General features: G+C 41.1%; 1 protein-coding gene across 4 annotated transcripts in view; it reads right to left on the reverse strand.

Moving 5' to 3' along the window:
- Positions 1–2,182: 2,182 nt before the first annotated feature.
- The window catches only part of LOC111079536 (probable nuclear hormone receptor HR3), a 31,370-nt gene continuing 19,970 nt past the window's right edge, over positions 2,183–13,582 (reverse strand). For 3 of the 4 annotated variants that reach the window (XM_022374750.2, XM_022374747.2, XM_022374749.2), the window contains exons 2-9: positions 5,121–5,348; positions 4,888–5,056; positions 4,546–4,715; positions 4,191–4,294; positions 3,975–4,121; positions 3,652–3,895; positions 3,432–3,582; positions 2,183–3,280 (exon numbers count right to left, since the gene is read on the reverse strand). In XM_022374750.2, coding sequence (XP_022230442.2) covers positions 3,160–3,280; positions 3,432–3,582; positions 3,652–3,895; positions 3,975–4,121; positions 4,191–4,294; positions 4,546–4,715; positions 4,888–5,056; positions 5,121–5,348 — 1,334 coding nt within the window. In that variant the 3' untranslated portion in view covers positions 2,183–3,159. The remainder of the gene's footprint in view (positions 3,281–3,431; positions 3,583–3,651; positions 3,896–3,974; positions 4,122–4,190; positions 4,295–4,545; positions 4,716–4,887; positions 5,057–5,120; positions 5,349–13,582) is intronic. The other variant, XM_022374748.2, reaches the window with a different exon arrangement.

A 13,582-nucleotide genomic window follows, 5' to 3' on the forward strand; every position in this document is an offset into this window, starting at 1 on the left:
AAGCGAATCAGAATTAAAAAACTAAATTTATTTCCAGTGTGACCTGGGCTAAGCTTCAGGGGTACGGATACCCCATTGGATCAGTCTGACCAATCTGCACTGTGGCCAGCATTCTTTTTCATCCATCCCTTCATACATTGTTTATATTGCTTTTTTGTACACCTTTTCGAGAATGTTTTTTGTGTGTGTGTGTTTTTGTGGGTGACTCCTGGCGGATGATCATTTTTATCTGGCAAGGGCAGCGGCCAGAGACCCTCATTAGCATACGAGTTTATCAGAGTGTCTGTGACTGTGAGAGTGTATCTGTGTGTTTGTGTGTGGTTTTGTGGGTGAGCTGTATATATGTGCAACAGTCGGCCTAGAGCTACTTAATCATATATCATATATGTATAATTTGCCTTTCTTTCATATATAGAGGTTTTTGTATATATAATGAATTCTTTTTACCTTCTCTTGGTTTCTGTTTTTGCTATTTTATTGGGACACAGATTTCCTCCTGTCGTTTCATATTTTATTCAAAGGGGAGTCCGGGTTTTTTTTTTGCTTCTTTTTTGTTATATAAATGTAAATATCGTAACATAATAATTATGCCATATATATATATGCTAATTTAAATTTATTTTACTCATTTTACACCTGTCGAGCTCTCAGTTTTGCATTTTCAGTTTTATTTTAAAAATTTAACCATTTCTTTCACTAAAAACTTAGCGTAAAAAGTTAACAGTAAATATATCTATATATATATATGTATATATGTGTGTTTCTTGTATATATATATATCATATATAGATACACTTTGTTGCCGCGTCTTCCACTCTAGCCAACTCAACGTCACTGTATAATATTTAATAGATTAGCTTCCTTTCTGCTCATTTTTTCTGTATTTCTTCCACTTTTGAGGGGTAGTTTTCAACAAAGTTTGGTTTTGGGGATTGGTTTTGTTTTATTTCAAGTTTGAAAGCTGCTCCCTTGCTTTGTATAAACTAAAACTAGTTCCGTATTCTCTATAATGTATATGTGGTTTGTATATATATAAAGTATTCTTAGTTTCATCCAATTTGTTTTATTATTATTTTTTGTTGTTTGTTTTGTTTACTAAGGCCAAAAATGTCGAACTGAAATTACGTCCAATCGACTGACTACCCAATAAAAAAAATGAGTTTCGCAATTGAAGTAAAAATTGTAGTCCCTGTCCCAGTTCTATGTTGGCTAGTGTAAGCTTTGCAGCGCGGGTGTAGATGTGGAAAGGATCTGGGCGAAAAACTCACAAAAATTATCTCTTCGCTTTATGTTCTTGTTTTTTGTTTTGTGGAATTGCAAAATGTAGTTTATTGGTTTTTTTTTGGTTTTTTTTTTTGTTTTGTTGTGTATACATTTTAATCATAATTTTCCTTGTTACTTGTATAATTAATTGTAATTAATAATTATGCCTGCCTGCTGAATTTTTGTTTTACGTTTACCCAAAACTTTTTTGATTTTGTTTAAACTTTAAATTTAGTACAAAATGACGGTGTAGCAGGGATAGGGGAAGGGGCATAAGCGGAGGAAGGAAGGGGGGTAGTTAAGACACACCAATTATCACCTACTATCCAATGTGTTTTGTTGTTGTTGGTTTCTTTATTCACTAAGTTTAACTAATTTATGTAATGTAAGCATGTTCTGTGTGTGTGTGTGTGTTTCAGTGTGTATGTGTGTGTAACGTCTTTGTAAAGTCAGTCAGTTATATAAAGGTATATATGTATACATATATGTATCAACCAAAAAGTTGCCGCTTCTTTTGTCTTTCTAATTTTCATGAAGATTTCCATTAAATTTTCGCATAATTTTTTGCCTGGTTGTGGGCTGGGTGAAGGCGTTAGGTGAGGGGGGCGAGGGCATGCTGTCTGGGTCCGTCCGTCAGTCTGTTTTGATTTATTAATTTTTGTTGTATTTAAGTTGTTATCTTATAAACAATAAAAGTTTCATAATTATGCGTAGGATTTCATATCAAAAATTGTTTGTTTTTCGTTTTATCTTTTTCTTTATTTTTACTAAACCTTGGAACCGGATTGGGATTTGTCTATCATGTATATATATATTGGTAAATATATATATATAGAGCTATATATACGTGTGTGTATGTACGTAATTATTTTATATATAAGAAATTAATAAAAAATTGTTTTTAAACAAAATATTGCATACTTTTATGTGCTTGTTTGAATTTTCTTATATTTTCCCATTTTTTGTTTCGATCTCTCTCTCTCGATTCTGCTGCATTCTCTTACTTATCATCTTATCATCTTATCCGTTTATTCTCCTCTTCATCTTCGTCTAATGTAAAATGTAAAAACGTAACGGTAAATTGTAAATATATTGTAATTGCATTAATCAATATAATTATAAGAACACATTTTCCGAGATATTCGATTTTGTTGTTTACAAAGAAATACGGCCTATATGCGTGCATATAGTATAGCCGATAAGACATAGTTATACATACATCTCCTGCATATATAATACACATACTTCAGTTTACAACGAAAGGCAAAGACAACCTAGGCGGGAGTGGGCGTGGGCGTGGGCATGGGCGTGGAGCAGATGAATGATGGGGCGGGGTCTGGTGTAATTAAATCTTTAAGTACTTGGTCAGGGCTTGCCTGGGGATACTCGTGGGATAACTTGGCTGATGGGTAGATGGGGGACCGGGACCGGACCTGGATGCGTAACCTTGAAAATCGAAAACTTTGAAGCCCTTTGCTCGAAATGCAATTGGTTTCTCTATGAAGCAAAAAGTCTTAACTGAGTAACAATATTTTTGAAATATTTTCCCTTCCCTTGCGTTCTCTCTCTCATCTCTCTTTCGCTCTGTCATATATAATGTATATATGTATATATATATATAGAGTTCTTTTTAAGTGAGTCCTTGGCGAGGATCACATCCTTGGTTGTATGCTAGCTTAAATCATGATAAAGTTGTTGTATTTGCTGCTGTTGCTATTTTTTTCTGCTTCTGCTGCTGCTGCTGCCCATATTTTTTCCTGTTCCTGCGTCTGCTGTGGGACAGCCTCAGTCCTCGAGCAGCGACTGCTGCGTGGCAGGTGGCATGGTACACCCCCCGGCACCCGCATCCTCAGCAACATCATCCGCGGACGTCTCCATGAGCTGTTGCTGTTCTTGTTATGTCAGATCCTGCTGCGAATCTATTGAGAACAGCTCCTTGTACAGCGCCGGGAATACCACGGTCGGATGTTGTTGCTTGAACTTGCTCAGCGACTCCATGTGCAAAATGGAGATGTCGCTGCAAAGATGCGGAAGATCACAGATTAGTGAGATATGGAATATTTGGATATCAATTCAGTGTGTTGCAGAACTGCAGTGTGGGTCAATTGAGAGTCCTCAATTTATCTTGCAGCTCTTAGACGCACTGTAGATCGCATAGGAGTACCTACCGGAAATTGGGTATATTGTTCAGCAGTGTGTCCAGCACGGTGACATCGCCCTTGAGCGGCGCATGATTCGTTTCCAGCTCCTGCCGTATTGCGTTCATGCTCAGATTGAAAAGCCTCTGTATTTCAGTGTTACCGCGCACTCCATTGCGCTCTGTCCAACGGCACATAGAAAAACGAAGTTTTAACCAATGGCAATGTTCAAAATGAAGAATAAACTTACCTGGCCAGAGCAGGACTAAGCTCTGATACAGCGCCAGTTCGGTTTCAGTCAGTTTGAGTTCGGCTATCGACTTAGCCGTCTGGAAAATGCGTGACACCAGACGCATCTCCTCCGAGTCGGACGTGTAGAATGCCTCCTGGGGCAGCATCACGTCGCCGTAGAGTACCGCGTTCTGTGAGAGATCTAGCAGTCTGGACATGCGAACAATCGCCAGCTCAAAGGAGCCCGTCTTCAGCAGTAATATCTGTGTAAAAACCAGACATTTAGCAAATGGAAAGCATTGAGAGGTTGCTCTGGGTGTTCTGGGTGCTCTGGGTGCTCACCTGATCATCCTGACTCAGGCGCATGAATCCCGGTATGAGCTTCGCAAATTCAATGATATTCTGTATCATTTGCGTAAGCTTCTCGGCGCAGTCCAGCCAGAGTTCCTCCTGGCCCAGATTCTTGTAATAAAGAATGCGCGATATATCCTATTGGAAGAGTATGGCAATTAGCATTTATATGGCATACTTTTGGGTGTGGTGGTCCCCATCTCTTACCTGCTGCTTTCGGAACATGTCGTGCACAGCTTCCAGTTTGGTATTTGTGTTGGCATGCGCCTCCGCCAGCGTCTTGATCAGCACATCATTGATATCGCCATCCGCTAAAGTACAGGGTATTCATTTATAAGAAGGCAAATCTCCGCAGACAGTATATTTATGTATGTATTAATGTTTGCAAATATAATCAAAAACACATTGGTATGGTTACTGTTTCTTTGTTTATCGATTAAGCAATGGAAGTAGCACATAACAATAGCCCTAACAAGAACCCTAAAGCAAGCTTCAATCGATCAAAGTTGCAGTCGTGTATCTTCTCATTCTCATTCGGAAAGCGTGAATCGGATCCACTTACCATGACTAATAAATTCGGGATCGATTATTGTACTGCGCGGCTCGTAGGTGGTGCTGTCCACGTAGTCCGCCGAGATGTCGTACTGCATGGTCTGCTGGGGTGTCACCGAGGCCGAGTAGCCGTAGGGACTGCCGTAACCCACCTCGTTGTTTGAATATCCGCCGCTGTAGCTGAGTGACAAGAGGAGCATTGCAGGACGGGGCAGGGATGAAAAGAAAGAGAAGACCAGAGAAGAGGTAAAGATAGTGGAAGTGAAAGTGGAGCAGGACGGGTCGGGTCGGGCGGGCGGGGACCATGGACTCATCAATATGGAGGATCATTCTCATATCGGTCATACTGCACCTGTTGTAGCTGTTGTGGTGCAGTTGGTCGCTGCTCGAAGGCGTCTGCGTGTCGTACACGGAACTGTCCGGGGCCGCATCGCTCTGGGCGCGCATTTGTGCGCGATGGAATCGCACCTCATCCTCGACCTTCTCGCGCTGCTTTTTAGACATTCTGCCGAATTTTACAGCTGCAAAAAAGAGAGCAGAGCATTAATACCTTCCGCACTCGCGTGGTCCGCAGCAGCCACCTACCATCACGACTCATTCCCAGCTTTAGGCACTTTTGCAGTCTACAGTATTGACAGCGATTCCGGTTAACGCGGTCCACCACACACTGCTTGTTGCGCGGACACTGGTAGTTCACGACGGAGCTCTGCGAGCGGCGGAAGAAGCCCTTGCAGCCCTCGCAGGTGATCACGCCGTAATGCACTCCCGATGACTTATCGCCGCAGACTTTGCATGGAATTATCTCAATTTGAGCTGGAATAAACGGATTGAAGTGTCGCATTAGAATAAGAGTAATATTCTAGGTCAGTAAATAGGATGTTTAATACAGTATGATCTTATAAAAAGTAATCTCCTTTTCTTGCTCCGAGGGCAGAACATCCGAAACTGGTTATTCTCAATTTCACCTTGCTTCACCTTTTCCAATATCCCCTCGAAGCATGCACTTAGTTTAGGATAGAAAGCGCTTGAATGCTTTCCTTATACACACAGACTTAACCAATACCCATGCCCATTATCTTAACCCATTCTCAACAGACAACGCCCCGCAACTATAATCAATGGATCAGTCCCACTCTCTCCACCTCCACCTCTCCATTGTCAGAGTTCAGACAATGCCGAAACGACCCCAAGGAACTATTGCGCAATAGTGTAATGTATTATCCGTGCAATACAATGCCCGGGTACCTTAAGCCACTTGTCTGCCGCCCAGACAAAAAGAACCGCAGAAGCAATACAACTGGCAGTGGCAGTGGCAGGGGGCACGGCGAGGAACAGGGATAGTGCGACAGCTGTTTGGGGTGTTCCCCGTGCTGCAATCCCTTCAACGATGATGCAACTTCCTGATCAACAGCAGCAGCAGCAGCAGCGGTAGAGCTGGTTGGTTGAGAACTGGTTCAAAGTGAGAATTTGCTGCTGCAGCACACTAGCCAACAAAAAAATTCGAAAAACAAAACTGAATGGGATGGCATTATGTTTATGAAAGGTTTTCATTATCGGCAGCTCATGAAATCTATGTGGCAACTAAACGAAATTAGTACTGATTCCGCCATCACTGCCATCATATGTAATAGTAATAATTTCCAATGTTAAATCCAAACATTTGTCGGACAGTGCTGCGATGCTGAGATGGAGATGGAGAGAGAGAGCAGCTTGGTCTCGTCTGGTGTGGGCTATTGTGTAATCTAGGCGCTTTTGCGTATTTACCCACGAGGATGAGAGATACGATGCGCACTGAACCAAACGGAGACAAACACAGACGCTGCAGCAGCAGCAGCAGTAGCAGCAGCAGCAGCAGCAGAGACGTGGTATAATCAAAACACAACGCGGCTTAAAAAATGTGCCAAGCGAGCCGCTGCGCTGCGCTGCTCGGATCGGATCGGAGAAATGTGTGACAGATGATGAGCGACAGCGGGAGAGAGAGCCTGTGACTGTCAGTCTCACTGTGCGAGAGTGTGAGTGACTAACTGAATGTTTTCAAGTGTCAATGAACCTTCCCCGCACGGCAGTATCTCACAGCGAACACGGAGAGGCACACAGATGCCGATGCACACACACTCACTCGTAAACATTCTCAGCGAGCGGAGAAAAAGAAAACCAAAACAGAATTGAAAAGAAAGTTCTCCGCTCTTTACACTTTACTCTTAGCTCTTGGCTCTTGGCGCTTGGCTCTCTTTGCTGGCTCTCTCTTAGTACGTACACGATGTGTAACGGAAGAGAGCCGAAAGCACTCTCTCAATGCAACAGAGAGACAGACAGATAACATTTAATTATTGTCGCTGACTCGCTCGAAATGTATGTCGTCACCAGTGGGCTAAGCTATGTAATGGGAGTGGGGTGGGGTGGAGGGGTCGGTCGGTCACTTAAAGTGCTTTAAAGTTGTATGATTCTCGGGCATTACGAAACATTCAGGGGAATGGAAATTCGAATGGCTTTGTAAGGCTTTTCCAAAAGCCCAACATAAATCTTTATCTTCTCAGCCTGAAGTACGGGCCTGTGCGTGTTTGTGGGGCCTCGACAGATAAGACGGGGGTAGCTGCACTGCACCAGAGAGCGCCGGAGAGAAATAGTAGTGGTGCACATACCGCTATGTTCAGTCAATGAATATGCAAAGCTCCATGCCACCACCAAACGGCAAGAGTTGCCTGTCGGCAGGGGAGGAGGGGGCCCGGTTTAAGCTCATTTGTATGCAGTCCATGAAATCGGTAATTCAACGGATAGCAGTAACACATGTACACGAGAACGAGTACGAGTATTAACTACGTTTACAAAAAAAACTATAATGCAACGACATTCATTAGAACCCGCTACGAAAAGTGGTAGAGATTAGCTAGATTCGTACAGTGGGGAAAAAGGTAATTACATTACTGAATAATAAGTTAATATTTTTTGAGGATAACCTCTTAAATATTGAATTTAATATATTTAAAATTCAATTAAAATCCGAAATCTTGTTTTTTTTGGGACGAGTATTATCCATCAACGAATTGGAACTTTTGCACTATCAATATTGAATTTACAGGAAATGTCGTATTAGCTTAAGCTAACGTTATCACAATTGGGGTTAACAAATAACGCAGTCAAATATGTACATACATTTATGTATTTGTTTAATACGGCTTCGGAAAAGTATGTCATGATATATATTTTATTGTCTTATTTGCCATTTCTGAAATGTACAAATTCTCGGCAAGAAAACAAATGTATGACATACTTTTCTCGAAATGAACGCAAATATTGGGTGAAATTGTTTATTTATTCGAAAAAAGGTAGATACCAAATAAAGTGCCGAATTAAAATTGCCTCAAATGACACTTGATACCCGTTAATATATAGATACAAAATAAATACATACATACATAAATATGTCTGGTATTACGAATTTTCAGAAAAGAGGATTAATTTGAAAAATTTTCAAACAAAATAATTTAAATTATCCATTTGACAAGACGTTACTAACTTATTTGTTTTCTACTGTGGTATGTCTTTTGAATATTGTTAGACTATGTCTTGGTTGTATTCTGAACGTACATGTGTGTGTATCTAGCTCTAATCATAAGGATTAATAATTTCATAGCGACAACTAAACCGAGTTAATTGTAAAAGGCTATCGCCATACTGTCGAACTGACTTCAAGCTTTAGCTTTGATTTAAATGATTTTACATATATGTATGTTAATACGACATATGTTTGGATGTACATATGTTTGTATGTTATTAATCATCGATCGGCAATTATCAAACCGACACCGTCTGCACCATCGCGAATGGATTCGCATCCATTCAGCTATTAGGTAATATCGAATCTTCCCTGCACTTGTGGCACACGCATACGCACCGCACCGCTTGCACTGAGCCGCGCTGCGCTGCTCTCCAATGTATGAGGAAAACAAGTTACCGTTAATCAAGTGCCTGCCGCCACTAGCTTTTGGTGAGGAGAAAGACGCGGTGTGACAGAGGAAAACCTGCAGTTTGCTGTTGACCAACCAACAAGTTTGCTTCGCCCCGGCAGGCACCTCCACACTTCACACTTCTCCCTGGCACACCACAGCCAGCTCCTTCTCGCAGCAAACAAAATTAAACGCTGCCCGAAAAGAGCCAAAAAGAGCTTAATAAAATAAATTCTGAATGGGAAATCGCCAACAACTGACATACAGATACAACATACATAGACATGGACTCAACCTCACACACGGATGCACCAGTCACACTTGGGGAAACGAGAAAATGCTGAAATATTTTGCATATGCAATTCATTTGCATTGCCCCCGCGGCTTTCTCCCCCTGCTTCTCCGCTACTTCTGCTGGGTGCAGCAATAACCAGAAGTCAAAATTAATATGTTCTTCTTTATTGCAAATGCATGCTCGAAAAAAAAGCAACACCGAAGAAACGGAGTAAAAAATGTGCACTCATACAAATGTATACGAAAATTAATATGCAACGACATGTGTGAAAAGACAGGGAGAGAACACAGAGAGAGAGAGAGAGAGAGGATAGAGAGAGACTTTGGTGGGAGAGGGGCAGTTGCAGTTTTTGGCACTGCGGCGAATGCAAAGTCAAATAAAATAACAATAACAGTGCCAGAAAATATAGCAGCACCATAAAAAATACACATAACATAATACCTCCGCCACAGTGGTACAGCTTGAGGTTAATCGCAGTCAATGTATTATTTCTTTGAGTGCTATTTTTCATACACTTTGTTTATACGAGAATTGCTGATATTTTTAAATAGCTGCAAGTCTATTGATTGACATACATATCGTTGAAGTTATGTATTAAAAACTCTATTTTTATAACCAGAGATGGAATACTTACTAAGAAAACTAAGAATAAATTTAGTACTTCCTATGAAAACTTCTTCTGAGATATAAAATAATCATAAATAAACGTTGCTTATAACGCGCTATAATCTGGAGCTCTTGATCATATCCGTTCTTTGCATTTCCTTTGTACTTTATACATTACTTAATATTCTTCATACTTTTTTAATAAATGCAAGTTACTTAGCATCTTCATCGAATATAAATCAATTCGCGCGAACCACTGTGCGCAGCAGTCGGTCAAAGCAGAGAGCAAAGCAGCGAACGTTGCTGCTATTGCACAAGTTGTTCGCGAGGTAGTGGCACGAGCGCGCCTCGGCAATTCGCATTCGCAAAAGCAACTTCGTAAGTGGGTCAGCGCGATGTGGGGTCAATGCACCAACTGACTGCCTTGTGCCGGAGCGGGAGAGCGTCCCACGTAAGAGAGCAGAGCCAAGAGAGCGCCAGAATACTGTTTTGGGGCTCTGTCTGCCTCCACAGCAACTGTTACTGACAGCGAAAGAGCGGGCTCCCTCTGTGTGTGTCTGTGTGTGTGTATGTTGTCGTGCTTCATTCTTTTGCCGCCAAGTAATGCTAATAGAAAACTCGTTTCCAGCTTTCACAAGTAAAAAAACACACACACACACACAGCCACTCTCACGGGAGAGAAGAGGAAGATGACGAGGAGAGGAGCGGGTAGTGTGGAGCGTGGCTTTTAGCCGGCTGTACGAAATGCCGTTAGAGTTAGATGGTGAGAGAGAGAGGGGGGCATTAGTATGCTGGCTACGTAATTTGTCGCTTTCTTTCTGCCTTATTATTTTGCGTTTGCATATTTGTAGAATGCCGTTAGAGTTTAGCCAAGTCCGATTTCATTCACTCATTCAGAGCCGCATTCTAATACAAAATTTAATCTTTTTGATATTCTATGCCCCCCTGCCACCCTGCCCATCAACCCAGCTATGCTAACGGTTGCTCGGCCATCGCTTGCGCTCGGTTCTTTTTTTGGCCACACCATCATCATCATGGTAGTACGGAAGGCGATGAGGAGATGAGGAGATGGCCTGGCATTTCTGTAATGTTTACATTTCACACTCGCTCTCTCGCTTTCCCTGTTGCCGTCCCTGTCCCACACAGCTGTACGTGACGCGTTCGTTCTTTTGTTGCCAACAAAAGAATTTCTCATACACAAATTTTTGACTGGGCCCGAAAGTTTATTGACCCACGAGAACCGTCAAAGAAGCAGCCACAGCACCAGCAGCAGCGGAAGAATTTGCCATTTTTGGTCGATTAAACGAAACGTTGAGCATTTTCACCAAATGATGTAATTCTTCCCCCCCCACACCCCCCCTCACCGCACCACACCACTCCAGTCTGTTCTGCTCTGCTCTGCTCCTCTTTCCCACTCTTCGTGTCGATGCATAGTAATTTGATCATTTCTTTCAGATTTATTGAGCTGGCCAACAGTAAATAATTAGTGTACACTCGAATATATTATATGTACCTTTATGGGTCTACCCACAATTAGTCAGCTTTTTATGCCTACATGACGTATACGAAATTTACTGTATTGTTTGGGATGAGAAAACAATCGAGAACTGGCCAGAGAGTGGGAGAAATGTACGAATTTTCTCCCACATGAGTCACAGAATTGCCAGAAATGTTCTTTGTACAGATTTTTGACTTACAGTCAATATTTAATACAAAAGAATGTTTTCTGAAACGCTTGGTATTTATATATATTTCAGATTCAATGCGATTGTTCTGGATCTGGTCTAAAATCCTTGGGTAAGAGATAAATCTTAATCATAAAGAAATGTTTTGAGCTATTGAATTAGTAAGAAAATTTGATTCGAAGAGCTAAAAATTAAACTTCAAAAATGTTTTAATCAATTTTAAAATATTTTCTGGTATTTTATAAGCTTTTAATGCATTAAATCTTCCAAGTGATTGTCAATCAAGATGTAAAAAAAATGCAATAAGGATTCTAAACGGGAAATTTCAAACACCAGCAAAGTTATCTTCTAGAAAATAATTTTTATTAAAGATTATTTCATGCATGCAAAGAATGAACTCATAAACAGAGAGAGCATAGTAGAACTACATATACATATACCACATTTCCCCACAGACCACAGACCATTATGATCGCAAATTACAATACATTTCCTTTAATTTTATGTCTGAATACGGTGGAGACGGAATTCGCATGGGTTAATGCATATTTATTTGTATGTTTGACATCGACAGACCCTCCCATACCACACAGCCCCAGCAGCATAAAAAGTAGGCCTAAGGCATTATTTATGTACGCTTCGAATGCACCAGCGATTCAGCAGCACAAATGAAACCCAACTCGCGAAAAACCGAGTACGTACTCGTACGGAGAACGCAAGCCAAAAAAATACCTTGACAACCTCAAAAGCCACACACAGAGCGTGTAAGCCGACTCCTTTGGCTCTGCTTTTCAGCTTTTCTGCTTAGATTTTTGCGCAACAACGGCAACAGCAACGAGTGCACTTAAACAGCCAATTATTTATGGTATTTAAGTGTTTTGACTAAGGCATCAGCCAAAAAGAACTCAACATCGGCGTTTGCCACTGGCCGAATGCCGTTTTTCAGCTTGCTATTTGCCCAAAACAAGAATTTTCAAGTTGAGCCAGACCCCACAGACCCCAGAGACATTCAGAAACACGAACTCTATGGGTACCGTACCCGTATCTCCCCGTTTAGAAACACACTTGTATAAATCTGTGAAATCTGTGAGCAGTAAAAAAAGAATTCTAAAGGAAAATCCATTCATTGTCGTTGTCGTTGTTGCTGGGTGATGGAAACCAGGCAAACTCGTTTTTCCACCATTAATTAAAATTTGTCTTTTGCTTTTTTTTTTGGCTGAATTGTCTGCAAAATTAACAAAAAACAACAACACATCTATTGCATTTTGCTACTGGATTAGAAGAAGACGGAAAACCTAAACGAGAGAGAGAGAGAGATAAAGTGCTTCTATCCGCCCTGGTGGCTGTACCGCCGCTGGCGTCATGCAAATTGTAATCAACAAACAACAACATTTTCAGTGGAGCTAAAACCATACTGACAATGTGTACAGTGCCCACTCGATAGCGCCAAGAACGAGCATAGTTGCATGTCCACAGATCTCACATTTTTAAAATGCTTAAGTGCCAAACAATTGGAAGGCTGGAGGAACATATTAAAATGTTTGCTAAATTTATTTAAGGTGTTTTTCTACCACTCTTCAAAATTAACAACAGTTTCGGCATTTAACTTCTTAGATTTTGAAAATCTATTTTCCTTTTAATATAACTAATTCCTTTGGATATACAAAGTTATTGTTTCATACAGACAATTAATGCATTATTTATTCATACCGAATCTGTTTAGCTATTCTCCAGATAATCTACACTTGTTCTTTAACGATTTAAAAATATTTCTACATATATTTTTTTAAGGATATTGATATGATTTTCTATGGATAAATTAATTTCTATGGATTAGCTCAAATTTGTATTAACAAAATCGTATTGAGTGTCCACTGTATATGCTGTTGGACCAAACCAACAACAATAACAGCAACGACTGCAGCAGCAGCAGAAAACATTCATTTTGTTTTCCACTTTTTCGCTGCCAACTTCGCCTCCTCTCTGCGGGCGTCTCTGCTGCAGCAGTCGTCGCTTCATCATGCAACTGTTCGCGCCGCACCGAGCCGCACCGCGCCGCGTCGCACTAATATCCGTCCTTGGCTCGTCTGTTCAACTTTGTCCCAGTTTTCGCATTTTGTTGGCGCGCTTTGCCTTTGCCTCCACCAACGTTGGCGCTGCATTTGGTCTATGAGTATGTGTGTGTGTATATCTGTGTTTGCATAGAGCTCCACCACTACACATGCACTCTCGAATATGCATGCATGTGTGCGTGTGTATACATATTTGTCTATTCATTTGGCGACGCGACTCAATGCAATGTCTGTGAATCTGTTTGTGTCTGCATTGTGGGGCACATGCAATCTTTTATTTGTTGCCTATATATACATACATACACACAAATACTTAAAAATATACATACATATATGTAGCTGTATGAGTGTGTGTACACGGGTATTCATGTGCGACAAGCGCACGCACAAAAAGCTAAACTATGCGAAGAGTTGCATAGATAAGATACGCAGCTGCGCCCGA

Source organism: Drosophila obscura, unplaced genomic scaffold, assembly GCF_018151105.1.
Source record: "Drosophila obscura isolate BZ-5 IFL unplaced genomic scaffold, ASM1815110v1 contig_186, whole genome shotgun sequence".
Taxonomy (NCBI): domain Eukaryota; kingdom Metazoa; phylum Arthropoda; class Insecta; order Diptera; family Drosophilidae; genus Drosophila; species Drosophila obscura.